This window comes from Apiospora kogelbergensis, assembly GCF_038363985.1.
Source record: "Apiospora kogelbergensis strain CBS 113332 chromosome Unknown utg000006l_segment0_segment0, whole genome shotgun sequence".
NCBI classification, from domain to species: Eukaryota; Fungi; Ascomycota; class Sordariomycetes; order Amphisphaeriales; family Apiosporaceae; genus Apiospora; species Apiospora kogelbergensis.
This window is the reverse complement of record NW_027117423.1, coordinates 2,609,043-2,623,619: the sequence shown is the minus strand read 5'-3', so window position 1 is coordinate 2,623,619 and position 14,577 is coordinate 2,609,043. Positions and strand designations below refer to the sequence as shown.

General features: G+C 54.6%; 7 protein-coding genes across 7 annotated transcripts; 5 read left to right on the top strand and 2 right to left on the bottom strand.

Annotated features, from left to right (window-relative positions):
- Window positions 1–325: 325 nt before the first annotated feature.
- On the top strand, window positions 326–2,327 carry PG998_009691 (fructosamine kinase; the record flags this gene model as incomplete). Its single annotated transcript, XM_066876507.1, has 4 exons — window positions 326–382; window positions 446–568; window positions 1,372–1,554; window positions 1,584–2,327. 4 exons carry the CDS (start codon window positions 326–328, stop codon window positions 2,325–2,327), a joined length of 1,107 nt encoding a protein of 368 aa, XP_066728663.1.
- A 790-nt stretch (window positions 2,328–3,117) lies between these two features.
- On the top strand, window positions 3,118–4,203 carry PG998_009690 (P-loop containing nucleoside triphosphate hydrolase protein; the record flags this gene model as incomplete). Its single annotated transcript, XM_066876506.1, has 4 exons — window positions 3,118–3,257; window positions 3,416–3,575; window positions 3,653–3,943; window positions 3,991–4,203. The coding sequence occupies 4 exons, from the start codon at window positions 3,118–3,120 to the stop codon at window positions 4,201–4,203; spliced, it is 804 nt and encodes a 267-aa protein (XP_066728662.1).
- Window positions 4,204–4,529: 326 nt separating this feature from the next.
- On the bottom strand, window positions 4,530–6,748 carry PG998_009689 (carbohydrate-binding module family 20 protein; the record flags this gene model as incomplete). Its single annotated transcript, XM_066876505.1, has 5 exons — window positions 4,530–5,400; window positions 5,453–5,985; window positions 6,015–6,163; window positions 6,271–6,354; window positions 6,442–6,748. The coding sequence occupies 5 exons, from the start codon at window positions 6,746–6,748 to the stop codon at window positions 4,530–4,532; spliced, it is 1,944 nt and encodes a 647-aa protein (XP_066728661.1).
- Window positions 6,749–9,003: 2,255 nt separating this feature from the next.
- PG998_009688 (U5 small nuclear ribonucleoprotein) lies at window positions 9,004–10,971 on the top strand (the record flags this gene model as incomplete). Its single annotated transcript, XM_066876504.1, has 1 exon — window positions 9,004–10,971. The coding sequence occupies one exon, from the start codon at window positions 9,004–9,006 to the stop codon at window positions 10,969–10,971; it is 1,968 nt and encodes a 655-aa protein (XP_066728660.1).
- A 666-nt stretch (window positions 10,972–11,637) lies between these two features.
- On the top strand, window positions 11,638–12,693 carry PG998_009687 (uncharacterized protein; the record flags this gene model as incomplete). Its single annotated transcript, XM_066876503.1, has 1 exon — window positions 11,638–12,693. One exon carries the CDS (start codon window positions 11,638–11,640, stop codon window positions 12,691–12,693), a length of 1,056 nt encoding a protein of 351 aa, XP_066728659.1.
- Window positions 12,694–13,248: 555 nt separating this feature from the next.
- Window positions 13,249–13,530, top strand: PG998_009686 (uncharacterized protein; the record flags this gene model as incomplete). Its single annotated transcript, XM_066876502.1, has 1 exon — window positions 13,249–13,530. The coding sequence occupies one exon, from the start codon at window positions 13,249–13,251 to the stop codon at window positions 13,528–13,530; it is 282 nt and encodes a 93-aa protein (XP_066728658.1).
- A 252-nt stretch (window positions 13,531–13,782) lies between these two features.
- On the bottom strand, window positions 13,783–14,028 carry PG998_009685 (uncharacterized protein; the record flags this gene model as incomplete). The annotated part of the gene is made up of 1 exon (XM_066876501.1): window positions 13,783–14,028. One exon carries the CDS (start codon window positions 14,026–14,028, stop codon window positions 13,783–13,785), a length of 246 nt encoding a protein of 81 aa, XP_066728657.1.
- Between the last annotated feature and the right edge of the window lie 549 nt (window positions 14,029–14,577).

The following is a 14,577-nucleotide window of genomic DNA, read 5'->3' as shown; positions in this document are numbered from 1 at the left end:
TTCACTACTTCTGCTTGACTCGGGTTCTTCTATTTATCTCTGGCCATCGCTGCAGTCGGTGTGTAGCTGGCTGTCCTGTGGCTTGCTGCAGATTAAATGGTTCAATCGAGACCTCCTGCTAGTTAGACGCCAACCGAAGTCCGAAACATCTCCGTTCTCCCTAGGGTCGCGCAGATAGCCTTGGATGGGCGAGAGAAACCAGGTTCATCGATATATATATATATATGTATACGAGGTAAGTGGCCGGCGGTGTCAGGAAACGAACGACCCAACCGTGGGGATTTTCTAACAAACGGCTGTGAAGTCTTTAGCGAACGGCCACACCATGGCGCCACCCATCTGCCCCTGTTCATTATGCTGGGAAGGCATCGGCCACCCGCCCGTAAGTAGTAGTGCACGCTGTACAGTATGAAGGAAAACAAGCCACTGATTAGTCTTCAACCAGCCAAAACCGAAAGTGCCCAAACCAAAGTCATCGTCGCCGAAGAAGCATTGGTACGAGAAGCAAGAAGCCGCCAAGGTGTGGCAGAGGCGGCGGCTGAGCATTGAAAGCACGGCTTCCGATGCTGTGCCCCTCCGTTGGTCCGAAAAATGATTTCGGTCCACCACAAAGCCGACGATTGGGATTGTGTGTGGCGCAGGGGACGATCTGGGTACAGGTATAGGAGTCTGGCGCACCTGGGTATGAGCCGAGCACGAGATAGCTGCGATATTGCGATTCGATCTTAATAGCCAGCCTTACAGAAGACGATGATCAGACCGGCAGAGAGAAGTGAGAAGGACGGTGATGATGTGCTTCGTTCCGACCCGCCTAGGTGAAATTCCGGAGACAGCTCCGACGAAACATTTCCGTACGAGTCTACGTCACATTGTTTCACGTCATTTTCCCACCTGCCAGTTCCCAATTGCCGGCAGGTGTTAGGCGTCGGCGCAACGCAGAGTTACATCAATCCAGGCCAACACCCACAAATCTGATACCCAGAATACATACGATTATCGTGCCTTTCTCGCCCTCGAACGGATTCCCCCTATCAGCCGATTCCACCCAATTGCCTGATCTGTCCCGCAGCATCTCGCGTCAATCATAGATCCTATTTCCCGTTCTAGCTCTATTGAAATCCTTCCCGCTTCCCGACTTTTCTGTTTTCAGCCTCATTTGCCGGAATAAGAAGAAGAAACAGAGAAAGTGTTCTACCTTCAGCGTCGAACATATTTTCCCGTATTCAATTGATTTGCCGGAACGTAAGTATATCTCTAGATTCACATGTGAGTTTTATCCCATCTCCTCCCCCTCTGCCCGTAGTCAACAGGCTACCTTCCCACTTCGCCAGATGATATTAACAATGAAACCGATCATTGCTCGTAACGCAGGACGGCCTCCGCTTTACAGACCTGGAGCCAAATATGGGTGCCGGTGTTGATCCCGCTCTCCTTGAGGCTCTGGCTCTTGACCCAGCAAGCACCCAAATCGCGCCGCACGGAGGCTCCGGCTTCGCCTCTACCTTCAAGCTCACCTGTCCTCGCGGCAACGCAAGCGACCATGGAAAAGACGACGTGAACCACAACAACGACGACAAGAAAAGAACTATTTCGTCAAGACAGGCGTTGGTGCAGAGGCCGAGCTCATGTTCAAGGGAGAGCATGCCTCGCTCAACGTCATCCACGCCGCCGTCCCCAACTTCTGCCCCCAGTCCCATGCCCACGGCGCTCTGAAAGACTCGCCGGGCAAGTTCTTCATGGCCACCGACTTCCTCGAGCTCGGCTCGTCAGCCCCGGGCGGCTCCGGCCAGTCGCTGGCTCAGAAGCTGGGCAAGCTGCACACAACGCCCGCGCCCATCCCCGAGGGCTACAGCCAGCCCATGTTCGGGTTCCCCGTGACGACGTGCTGCGGCTCCACGCCGCAGGACAACTCGTGGAAGGCGTCGTGGGCCGAGTTCTACGCCGACAACCGGCTCCGCGGAATTCTCAAGGCCGGCGTGGCGGCCAACGGCGCCGACAAGGAGGTCACCACCGCAGTCGAGAAGACGGCCAGCGTCGTCGTGCCGCGCCTCTTGGGCGACGACCACCTGAAGGGAGTGCGGCCCGTGGTTGTCCACGGCGACCTGTGGAGCGGCAACAAAGGCCGCGGCCGGATCGATGGCCAGGGCGGCGCCGAGGACGTCGTGTTCGATGCCTCGGCTGTCTACGGCCACTCCGAGTACGAGATCGGCGACATGAAGATGTTCGGCGGGTTCGGGTCGTCCTTCTGGACCGAGTACTTCAAAATCGTGCCCAAGACCGAGCCGACAGAGGAGTTCGACGACCGGGTTGCTTTGTATGAGCTGTGAGTAAACCTACGCATTGGACGACAGACGCATCGATGACGATGACGGCGATGGAATGAAAACGTTACTGATGACATGAAACACGGCAAACAGATACCACCATCTTAATCACTGGGCGATGTTCGGAGGTGGTTATCGGGGCGGAGCCATGTCGATCATGAAGAAGTTACTCGCGAAGTATGGATAGGGACATGGATTTGGATTTTATATAGATTCGGTATACCTTGTGGTTTCGGTCTTCTCAAGGCAGCGAACGTGTTTTGTTTATTTATTGTCTCGGCGGAGAAAGAAACGGTATTGCTTATGGTAGAGAAAATTGTACGCCATGGGTGCTAAAAAGCGATAAAGGGACGGAGGGTATGGTATATACACATCTAGAAGTACGAATAGCTTCAAACGATAGACCTGCACAATCTACCCAGGCCATGCGCCATGATTTCCATTACACCCGATCAGTATCACGTCTTCCCTTGTCGATCTCCCGAGAAATGATGCTGATCTGGGATGACCTGTTTTCGCCGTGGAAGGTGCCGGCCAAGGACCAACCCGGTCTTTAGTGGGTCGGTCTTGCATGTCCCACCATCACTCACGACTCGCTAAAATAACGCCTGCCGGAGATGGATCTGATAAGTCAGCCAGTCAGTCAGCCAGTCAGTCAGCCAGTCAGTCAGACAGACAGACCCTCGTTTGTTCCAGTACATTCCTACCAGGCCGGACAGCAAGAAACAACCCGCTTCTCTTCGTCCTTGGACTTTCTACATAGGTTGCCGGCATCAAACGAAAAAAGGCAGCCATGGCGGATCGAAAAGCCGTCATCGTCGGCATCAGCGGGGCGTCGTCCAGCGGCAAGACGACCCTGGCACGCCTGCTCCGCGACATCTTCCCCAACACCTTCATTTTGCATGAGGATGACTTTTATAAAGCTGAGTCCGAGTAAGTTCATACAACTTGTAAACCTTTGGTTTCCTGTGGCCAAATCTATTTGCTGCATGCTACTCTAGTCTCAGGTTGGAGGGAGGGGTATGAAGAGAGGCTGGCTTTCCCCCTCTTGTATTGAGTGAGTACTTCACTTACACGAAAATAAATCATAGACTCCCCATGCGAGACGGCCTCCTGGATTGGGACTGCGCCGCCGCCATCGACATTCCTGGCATGGCCAAGGCCCTATCGTACATCCGGCAGCACGCCGCGTTCCCGGTTAGTCTCATGCAGAACCAACAGCACACGTCCCGCACCGATCACGGTACAAAGGTCGTTCCCTCCACCACCTTTTTCAGATCCATTCGCACTGTTGAGCTACTAACCTCGCGTGCCTGCCCGGACTATAGCCCTTCGTCGATTCCAAGGAGGACAAGAACTCGGTAGGCCAATGCCCCGTATCGGACGCCAAGCGGCAGGAGATGCGGGAAAAGGTGGCAGCCTGGACGCAGCTGGGGCAGCCAGGCCATGACGTGCTGCTTCGGTCCCAGCAAGGCGAAGGACTAAAGATATGTCTGCTCGACGGGTTCCTCCTGTACTCGCGCGAGATGCAGGAGGTCATGGACCAGCTCGACGTCAAGATGCTCCTGCTCGTCAGCAAGGCCAAGGCGACGCAGCGGCGCGAGGCGCGAGACGGCTACGTGACGCTCGAGGGCTTCTGGAAGGACCCCCGGACTATGTTGACAAGATCGTTTGGCCCAACTACGCCGAGTCGCACGCCTGGTTGTTTGAGAAAGGCGACGTCGAAGGCGAGCTAGACGGGGCCGTGTTGAAGGAAAAGGATATCCTGGCGCAGCGGGGCAGGGGCTTGGATGTAGACATGGAGACCACGTTTGAATGGACTGTGAATACCTTGATAGAGCAGCTGGGACGCTTCGGACAGGGAAGCCAGATTTCTTAGGCACTCGAAGCCAAGGGCCTTACTATAATTAAAACGAGAATCCTCATCTGGTGGCGCTGTAATTAGTTCTTTATATGACTATGAATGGAACCACCACCTAGTATTCGAGGCTTGTCACTGACACGATGAGCTCGCGCACATAGTGTGTCTAGTAAACCCCCTATTGATTGGCCAAAACCTCCTTCCTGTATTTTCTCCCTCTTCCAAGTATCTGCTACATGATACACCCAGTCCATCCTTGTAAGTATATGTGACTTTACGGCCCTGAATCGGCAAACATGATATACTGCGCCCACTTGCAAACCATCAACAGCCTACAGGCAATCCTACTGCCAAGTGTCATTCTTGGTAGTCTGAGTCGAGCACCCCTTAGGCACGGTGTAGGCATGGTTCGGGTTGGCCTCCCAGACCACCGATCCATCGGTATTGACGACAATGTATTTGTATTGCAGGTCTAGACCAGCCGCGAAAGTAATCGAGACAGACCAGACGGGGTTGCTGGAGGTGTATTGAGAGGCGCTCAAGGCAACAGCCTTGCTGGTATCCCAGTTTCCAATCGCTGGGTTGTTGCCGGTGATCTTCACCGTCTGGCCAAAAGAAGTCACCTTTCGCTCGCTGAAGGCAACCGCCACAGAAGTCGCGGGTGCACAGCCAGTGGTCGTCGGGGCCGGGGTCGTGGCAGCAGAGGTGGGGGTAGTTGTAGGAACAGGCGATCCGTTGCCGGGCGTTTGATTAGCTGGGAAGGACCCCGTAGGTGCCGCAGTGTAGGCTCCCACGACAGATGTGGCATAGCAGTTCCCAGGCACCAAGGTCGCAGCAGTGTTGCTATCAGCCCATCCTAGTGGCACAACGCCGGCTCGACGAGCTGCTGCAGACAGCACAGCAGCGTAGCTCCAAGTCAAATCGCGGGCTGACAAGGGGCTACCGTTGTTGCGGTCGTACTGTTCTGAAAGAGCTCCATTTGCTCCCACGTATTTTGCAACGTTGTTAACGAAACTGTCCGCATAGGCAAAGGTCGCATCGTAAAGCGTTTTATACGTTTGCGTATCCGAAGAGTAAGTTCCAGTTGACACGGAGCTCGAAAGATCTTGGAAGAAGGGCAATGATGTGGAGGTGACAACAATGGAACCCTGGCTCTTCCAGACATAAAGCGCGTTATAGAGCTGCTCGGCCGCAGCCAAGGTGTGCAAGTACCACCTGATGTGCTGTAAGTATATGAAAGCCGCAAGGCAAGGCGAAGAAAACTTACGGGTTTCCGTTGTAGTAAGTATCTTCGGAATAGCGACCAACTGCAACTCCCTGACCCTTACCAATACCCGAGTTGATACCATAGATAGATCGGAAAGAGTCAACAACAACCTTGTGGTTGGAAAGGGCACGATCACTGCAAGGCTGGAAAGTTGTAGCATCACAGCCCAACGAAGGGTCAAAACCCTCGTTGGTTGAGATGAAAACGTTGGTGTCCTTGCCAGATCTGCCGTTGTTAACGTTGATGTTTGCCACGGCATACTGCGAATTCCAGAACCTTTGCTGGAAGCAAAGAACCTGGGGCGCAATGGCATCACAAGAGCTGCACGAGGTCCCAAGGGTCTTAGCCAGGTTGCTCCCCTCGACCAAGGCCCTATGTGAAGCTGCAATGGTGAAGAAAGAGCTTCCATTCACCTCTTCCCATAGATCGAACCCAGTTTGGTTCCAGTATTGGGCTGTATAGGCAAGGTCGTTTTGGATAACGGGCCAGACCAGATCCTTAGCCGTAGACTGGTAGCCGTTCTTGACCAGCCACTTGGAATACGTTATCATAGTAAGAGCACGGAGCGGGGGCCGTCGCGCTGCGGCCGGCCCCAAGAGCCAGTGAAATGACTGCCGTCGGCCATGAACTTGGGCTCGCCAAGTCCGCTACCGTCGTAGAAGGACCCGGAAGGGTTCGAAACAGTCTGCATCCGGGCTTGCGAAGTGATGTCTTGGTTCCGAGTCAGTTATTTGTGTGGCCAGCGTACTCGCAGACCATAACTAAACAGCGTGGAATGGGAGCTAAAGAGTGAACGAGGATAGGGAGTGGGTTCTTACAGTTCTGGATCAGTTTCTGCAAGTCGGCATCGTATTCGTTCACGAATCTGTCAACGATCGCCTTGAAGGTGAGGGGCAGCGTCCCTAGTCCAGTGGTAGAAGTCTATAGCTCTATCAGCACGGTTTCCCTGGACCACGGGATAAAACTCCAAAAGGGGTTCAAAGACTTACAATCAGGGTCACTCTTGGAAGGAGATGCGATGACCAAACCCGAGGCAACTCCTCCGGCATTGCACCCAGATGCAATATTGCACTTGATCTGGGCGAGAGCGAATGGCACTTCGGTGGCAAAGAAGGAATCGACATCTCTCTTGACGATGTCACGCTCGCTCAGCAAGGAGTTTGGGCGGCCGAGGACTGCCCGGAAGGCAAGTGTGCCTAGCAGGAGAAGGGAGCTAACAGGATGCATTATGGGCTCGAAGAAGGAGGTGTTACTGCTTGATGAGACACCAAGAACACCATATTGTGCCAGATCCATCATGATTTATATACTCGAACTTCTTCACTCAAGCCAGCATCGTGAGAAGGCCACCACGGCGATATGCCCTGCTCGGTGCCGTCCTGCAGCGCAGAAGAAAGGGCCGACTGTCGGTAGGCTAACCCTGCAAGGCTCTCTCTCTCTCACAACGGCAGGGCTGCGGCAACGCTCCTTGCTGTAGTAGGTGACCGGAAAATGTCTGTTGGTGTCGTGACGGGCAAAGCTGTTCACCCCTGGCGCAATTCTCCTACTACACAGGCTGCTCTCGAAGTTATAACGGCGGAGTTGTAGTCGGAGTGTCGTACAAGCTGTAAGGTGCTAAAGGGTCACGCGCAAAGACTAGTCGGGCCGGGAGGGTCGACGTGGCTCAGGGGGAATGGAGCTGAGAGTAGCCTCTGGCCGTCTCGCAGTCTTGCCCACGGCATATCCCAGAAAGGAAGTCGTCCCCCGGATTTCCCAGCGTCTGCAGGTGTGGAGAGCGTTGCGGGGAAAGGGCACATGCAGCGTGGCAGACGGCAGCAGCCACCACGCTGCCAGAACCCCACAGTCTGGCCACCCACGCCCTGACGCCCCTAGACCACATATATTCGACGGCGACTTGCTGCCCGGATTCATCCCACTCTAGCACCATTCCGTCGACACTGCAACGCAGAAGGTTTGCAGCTTCCTGCTAGCGGAACCAGGCCCGAGGACATGTTTCCATGCCACATGCCTTGGCTGGCCGAATGAACCCTCGGCAGGTACAGCCCGCTTAGGCAAGAGGATATCGCTACGAGGCGTGGAATCAAGCATCGAAGGGAGGTGCCAGGTGCTTACCGCAACTCCAGGCCCAGACCTCATCCAACATAAGGTTTCAATATCTCAGTCTACCACTCTACGTGTACGCGTCCGCCAGTCCGACTCTCCACTGCACGGGGCCCACCGGCAGGTGCGGGAGATGCGGGAGTGCCAGCGTGAAACTTATGATTTGCCCGCTAGCTCTTACCAAGTTGATATCATATACCACTACACCATTCTTCTTCGTCATCCTCCTCCTCCCGATCACATGCTAGCCCACTCACAAAATGTGTCAAGCAAGCATAGGAGGGCAGGCAGCAGGTACAGGTATGGATTACTCCAGCTAACGTCGCTCCTTGAAATATTGAAAAGGGAAGGCCAACGACATCTATACCTGAATGTGATCGCCACAAGCGAGGGATGCTCGGTCACAAGCGGCATCACATCGTACCTCGTAGTGTTGAGTGTACAACACGAGTGTACAGCATGGGGCAATGGAGCACACATGGGGAAACAACATCAATTGAGCCAGCCTTGTTGCTTGTCTCGGGCCTATTCCGCACAAATGTCATGATGCTCGGCTGACGCTCGGCTTTGGACACCCTCTTGGACAAACGTGTGTAGCACAAGCAAGCACACTCTCAACACATCTCACAAAGTGGCGCTGGAATATTGGGCCGTATTCCAGCAGTGGGCATCTGACAAGCTCGACTTTTCAGGGTAGCATTGAAGAAGCATCCGTGCGTTTCTAATTTTCACCTCGCGACCACCATCTAAGGCTTACTGGCTCTATCCAGTGCGACGATTGCACGATACTCAACTCAGAAAAGGCTAGAAAAAAATGTAGGCATCCATGGTTTTCCTCATCCTCAAGAATCAATGACTCTTCGGTAAAGGGGTGGAATATAGTGTCTTCGGCGATCCCCCTGTTGCTCCGGCTCGAACCCGAGGGTGAACGTTTCGCGCGAGGGGGCCGATTGTTCTGGGATCTGTCGATAGGAAATTGACATCATGGAAATGCGTGATGGCTCCATCTGTTATACGAATTGCCTGATAGTCGACCCTAGAAATCATGCGAGCACGACCAGAGGACCATCGGACACAGACCCTGAATTTGTTTTGTGATGAGAGAGAAAAGAAAAAGTCGGAAAGGCAGGGACGAGAGAAGCAGTATTTGAAGCACTGGAAAAGCCTGGAAGTGGGGCTGTTGATTATGTAAGGGGCTGGCTACAGGGCGGAAGCAGAAGCTCTTGTTGGCTGATTGGCCAGACTGCCCAGATTAGCGATCAGACCCATAATAAATTGACTGACTGCTGCCTTGCTAGCTGCGCTGCTGCAATGGAATTCGGTGTCAATCGCGGTTGGAGACGACATACGGTCCGCGCAACAGTCCAGTCCTCACGACCATTACCATCAGCAGACAGGCTCGACCATCCATTTTTCGCCTACACACTCGTTGATATCACTTCGACTTGGATATGGATCCCGCAGAAATCGCCGAGTTCAACCGCATTCGCGCGGAGCAGGGCCTGTCACTCTTGCCGGTCCCAGGCGCGGCTGGTCCGCAATTCCAAGAAGCCGCCTCGGACGAGGAGGAGGAGGCAGCAAGCACTCTTGAGACTCGAGAAGCGGCCGCCTACGAAAACTTCAAGAAGATCCAGGATGCCGAAGCAGCTAAGAAACGACGCGAAGAGAAGACCGCTGCCATCAAGAAGGCGCGCGATGCGGCAAAAAGGGCAGAGCAGCTTGAGGGCAAAGGCCTGGGTGAACCTGACGAGGGTGAAGGTGCCGACGCCAAGTCCTGGCTGATGACCCAGAAGAAACGACAAAAGCGCATAGAAAAGGCGCGTAAGCTCGAGGAGGAGTTGGCCGCCGCCGAAGCTGCTGCCGCCGCACAAGTCCAATACACCTCCAAGGATCTCGCGGGAGTCCGAGTCGCGCACGAAATCTCGGCATTCGAAGATGGCGACGAGCAGGTGCTCACTCTGAAAGACTCAAATATCATTGGGGGCGATGATGACGATGAAGGCGACGAACTTGAGAACATCGACCTCCGAGACCGCGAGAAGCTTTCTGAACGACTTGATTTGAAGAAGAAAAAGGCGGTTTACGATCCGCTCGCTGCGGAGGAGGCGGGCGAAACCAGCATTCTAGCGCATTACGACGAAGAGATCAGCGGCAAGAAGGCGAAGAGATTCACCCTTGACGATCAAGGCACCAGTTCCCAAGCACGAGTGGCCGGGGGCCAACCGCAGGATCGCAAGCTGCAACAGATCAACCTAGACATCTTCAAGGACGAGCAACCTTCCTCGGACTACTTGGATATATCCCAGGTTAAAGTGAAGAAGCCCAAGAAAAAGAAAAAGTCTGCGAGGCAACGTCCTCTCGATGAAGATGACATATTTCCTACAGCTCCTGTGGCAGACGACCAGTCAATGGATATTGATTCTGGTCCTATTTCTTTTGGCAGAAAGCGGAAGGTCGAAGACACAACACTAGCCGACGATGAGGACCTCCAAGCCACTCTCACCAAGCAAAGGAGAGAGGCACTGAAGAAACGGAAGCGTGTTCGCCCAGAAGACCTTGCGCGGCAGATGAAGGAAGACTCCGAGACACCTGGCCCAGACAACGACGAACAGAGCGAGCAGCAAGGCGGACTTGTCATCGACGAGACGTCCGAATTCATCTCCGGTCTGAAGAAGGAAGACATCGAGGACCGGAAACAACGGAAATCGAAGACTCCGAACCCAGAAGCTGTTACGGCCATGGATGATGAGTCCGACGAAGACAAGCCTATGGTGGATAGAGACGAAGCTGAAGCCCGCCAACGGGAGACGTCTGCTCCTGCTGAGGAACCCGTTGCCGGGGTAGACGAAGAGAAGACGATCGGCAGTGGCAGTGGCATCGGTGCCGCTTTGCAGTTATTGAGAGAACGCAATCTAATAAAGGACAACAACTCGTCCGAGATGAACGACAACCTTCGTCACCAGCAGCAATTCTTGGCCGAGAAGAAGCGGCGAGAACTCAATATCGAGCACGACGCACGAGCCCAGCGTGAGCGCGATCGCTCCAGCGGTAAGCTGGACGGTATGTCGGCACGTGAGAGGGAAGACTGGGCTCGCCAGCAGAACAACATGCGCGAGCAGCAGTCGGCTAGGCAGACGGTCGAATTATACAACAGGGGGTACAAGCCCAGTTTTCAGCTGAAGTACCACGACGAGGGCGGCCGCCTCTTGGACCAGAAGGAAGCATTCAAGCATCTGAGTCACCAGTTCCACGGCAAGGGCAGCGGCAAGGGCAAGACGGACAAGTACCTGAAGAAGATCGAGGACGAAAAGCGCCGGGAATCCCAAAGCGTCCTCGATTCCAGCCAGAACGTGGGCATGAGCTCGGCAGCGGCTCAGCAGACGAAGAAGCGGAAGGAGGCGGGTGTTCGCCTGCAATAGCTTCGCCAGGGGGCTTTCAAAAGGTGCTTATCCCTTATTTGTATTCTTACATTGACGGTTTCTACTCAATACTGACATCGATAATTGTGAAGATGCCGAAGACTCACACTGATATGCATTGTGCTATGACGGCCCATTCCTTCTCCCCCTTTTTCTCTCCGGTATCAGACGACGCATGGGGTCATGCTTCCGGTCTCTTTTCCTACCTGTTCACGCCTACTTTCCCAGTTGGTTACGAGTCTCCTTACGACAACTCTGCCCATGACCCAAGTGATATGATTTTAAAAGGTAAAAGTGATTGAATTGACACGTAGTACCCCTTGGTAAGCACCGTCGTAAGTGAGCAGGGGCGAAGTATTTCAATGCATAACGCGTGGTGAAGACGACTGGCTGGCAACCCCACTAGGCGTGTCTTCAACCGGAATGATGCGAGTTCACAAGCACAAGGCGCCAAGCGCTTGGGTTGGGCTCCTCCTCCTCTTGTGCTTCCAATCACTTAGCTTGATTTTTCACGAACTAACCTCCTAACTTGTTCCTTGCTTTGTCCCTTAAGCACGTGCTTGTTTGCTGTGTACATACACCTCAGCGTAAATACTACATCTTTCTCTTCCATATTACAAACCCGTTTCCAAAAGACTGCTATTGCATTTCTGCACTCCTCTCGCCATGGGACGACCAGAAGAAGCTGGGGCCGTGGGGAGCGAGGAAGCCCCTCCTCCACCCTACACAGAAGGGAAGGGCAACGAGGCGGCCTCGTCGTCGCGCCCTACTTCCGCCGTGTCTGCCCGGACCATGCCGCCCCCTCCTCCTCCTGCCACTACGCCATACCGCCAGTTCCCGGCCGCCTTCAACCTGTACCACCAAAAGTCCAAGTCCGGGCGGTCGCTCGTTTACACGCTGGGCGAGCACGACTCGGACCCCATCTACACGCTAACCATCCACTCGGGTGTCTCTGGCAACCCGAGCCTCGTGCTCCACAACGGGCCCGACCCCGCGGCGCCCGCCCTCGCCTCGGCCGACAAAGAGCCGGGCGAGGAGACCTTCGCCAACAAGATCACGGGCAAGGCCTCCATCATCACCCTGCCCGCCCTGCCCAACTTTGGCCGCCCCACCACCGAGGAGCCGCTCGAGACCCACGTGACCATCTCGGGCGCGGGCTACGCCTTCTCCCTCGAGGTGCAGCGAGGTGCCCTCGGCGCCATCACCGGCAGCGACGATACCACCGCCAACAACGGCAAAAAGGAGGCCGACAGCGCGTCCGACCAGTGGACCCGCGAGCGGTTCGAGTGGCGCCACTCGCGCGGCAGCGAGGTCAAGGCGCTCGACAAGCTCAACAGCGGCTGGAAGCTGGTGCGCATCCACAGCGAGGCCGACGGCGTGGGCGGGAACCGCCGGGCCCGCGACCAGGGCGCGTCGAGCGACGGCAAGGAGCTCGTCGCCGTCTTCGCCGAGGTCTCGGGCTGGAGCACTAGTAAGGTGGTCAAGTTCAAGTTCCTGGGGAGCGGCGCGACGGGCGAGATGGGGACGCGCTGGTCCGTCATGGCCGTCATGACGGCCCTACGCATCTGGGACATGCAGAACGGGCTCAGCGAGTCGGCGGCCGCGACTGCGGCGGGCCACCAGCAGCATGCTCGCTCTTCTTCGAAATCCTCGGCGGCGGCGGCACCGACGACGGGCGCGCCGGGCGGTGCGGCGACGGGAGGCTCGGAGAAGTTTACATAGTTGAAATGAGAGGTTGGCAGGGTGTGGGGAGAAAACGCGAGAGCGTAGCATAGTTGAGCAATTGTTATACCCTCTCGTTCTTCAAGATGAGACAGACAACCAAGACACACAGCCTGGTTCTTGACGGTACCGCAGACATTCTTTTCGATGTGTTCGGCAATTTCTGTAACGATATGATTGGGTACATTTACCGATCTATTGTTCCTTGACAAGCCAGTTTCCTATGATTTCCCTCATGACTCCAGTAAGGTCGTCACTTCCACTGGAAACAGAAATTCGGGTAACAAGGGGGAAGACAGGTAACAAACATGGTGTTTGCCGGCATCAAGATTATTTATTAAACAATGGGGGCTTTCCTTATGAACATTAGCATCTGTATCCCATAACATCCACAGTGTTACAGCGTTATTCCAAGCTATAAATGCGTCAGAAGTTGCTCCTTGGGAATCATTCTACCTACTTCTCATCTACAAACCAACTCGATCGCCGGTACGCGAACTTACACGCACAGCCAAAGCAAGAACACCCAAGCAAACACCAATTTACCAAACCAAGATGTCTTCCTCCGGCCAAGGCTTCCGCAGCCCCTCCGCTTCCACTTCCGCCCCCGGCACACCTACCTCGAGCCCAGCCGGCGAGCGTTCCAAGACGCCTATCCAGCTCAAGGACAACGACAAGTCGGAGAGTAGCGACGACAGCAAGAAGCAAGAGGAGGACAAGGCAGATGACCAAGACAAGAATGCAGCAGAGAAGAACAAGCGACTCGGAGAGCAGGTCGATGCTCACTTGGATCGGGTCGATTTGGCCTTCAAGAGCGGACTTCTGTGCATCTTGTAAGCCCGGCATCTCCTCCATGGCAAAAATGGTAGTTGAACAGGCAATCAAGCACAACCGCTGTTTCTACCGGAGTGGTATGTCATGTCGTGTTGGTGTGTAATAGACCCAAAGAGGAAGATTTGGCCCATTTGGCGATCCTTTTCATGTGAATGATGTGTGATTATGCCTCTTGACACAAGGTAGACAGGCAAGCCCTGCCTATATCTAATTTCGTAAACACCCCAGTTTCCCAGCATGGAATTGGCCTTTGTTTCATTGCTCCATGCCATGATTCGCCTTGGGAGGCCGGATTTTGTTGCGCAGCGCCTCGGAGCCACCGGCCTTGTCGTGCAGGAGTAGGCCCTCTGCGAGCGGTTCCGACATGGCCGTCGCTTGCTGCCGCGTCTTGAGATAGTAGGTGACAAAGAGGATGAAGGAAAGCACGGCCATCCAGACCAGGACCAGCCGGGCGGACCGGCGCGGGCGCGGTCCGTAGGGAGAGAACCTTATCCTCGGCATGTCTTTTCAGTGGTTGTTTTCTGGCTTTGGCCTGATTGAATGAGGCAAGCAACTGGCAGACGGCTACTACGTCGCCCGAATGGAAGGAGGGGGGTGTGTGAGCAGAGGGAGGTGTATGTCTGCTCGAGCTTGTTGGTGTATAATCAATCACTCGTCGGACTATCCAGGCTCAAGCTTTGTTTACTTTAGGCAGCGGGTCCCAACTGGACCCCGGAACTGGTCGCTGTCGCTGTCACTGTCACCCACACCTCGACGTCATTGGGTACACTGGAATTCACGTGAATGCTGTTTGCAAAATGATCGATGTTTTGAAGGATTCCCACGTCTAAAGTACCTATCGAGTATACGCGTATCTGGCAAACATCAAACACATGTCACATTGTTCAGATTCTTCAAATTCGACACCGCCAGACACATACACCTGGCAGCATCTGCGCCTGTACCTTCGAACTCCCAGACTTCCACATCAACACCTCACATTTGGTGGAAATCAAGCGCATAACCATTGTCAAGAGAACCTACTCTGATAGAGGGGCACGGCCGAACCAG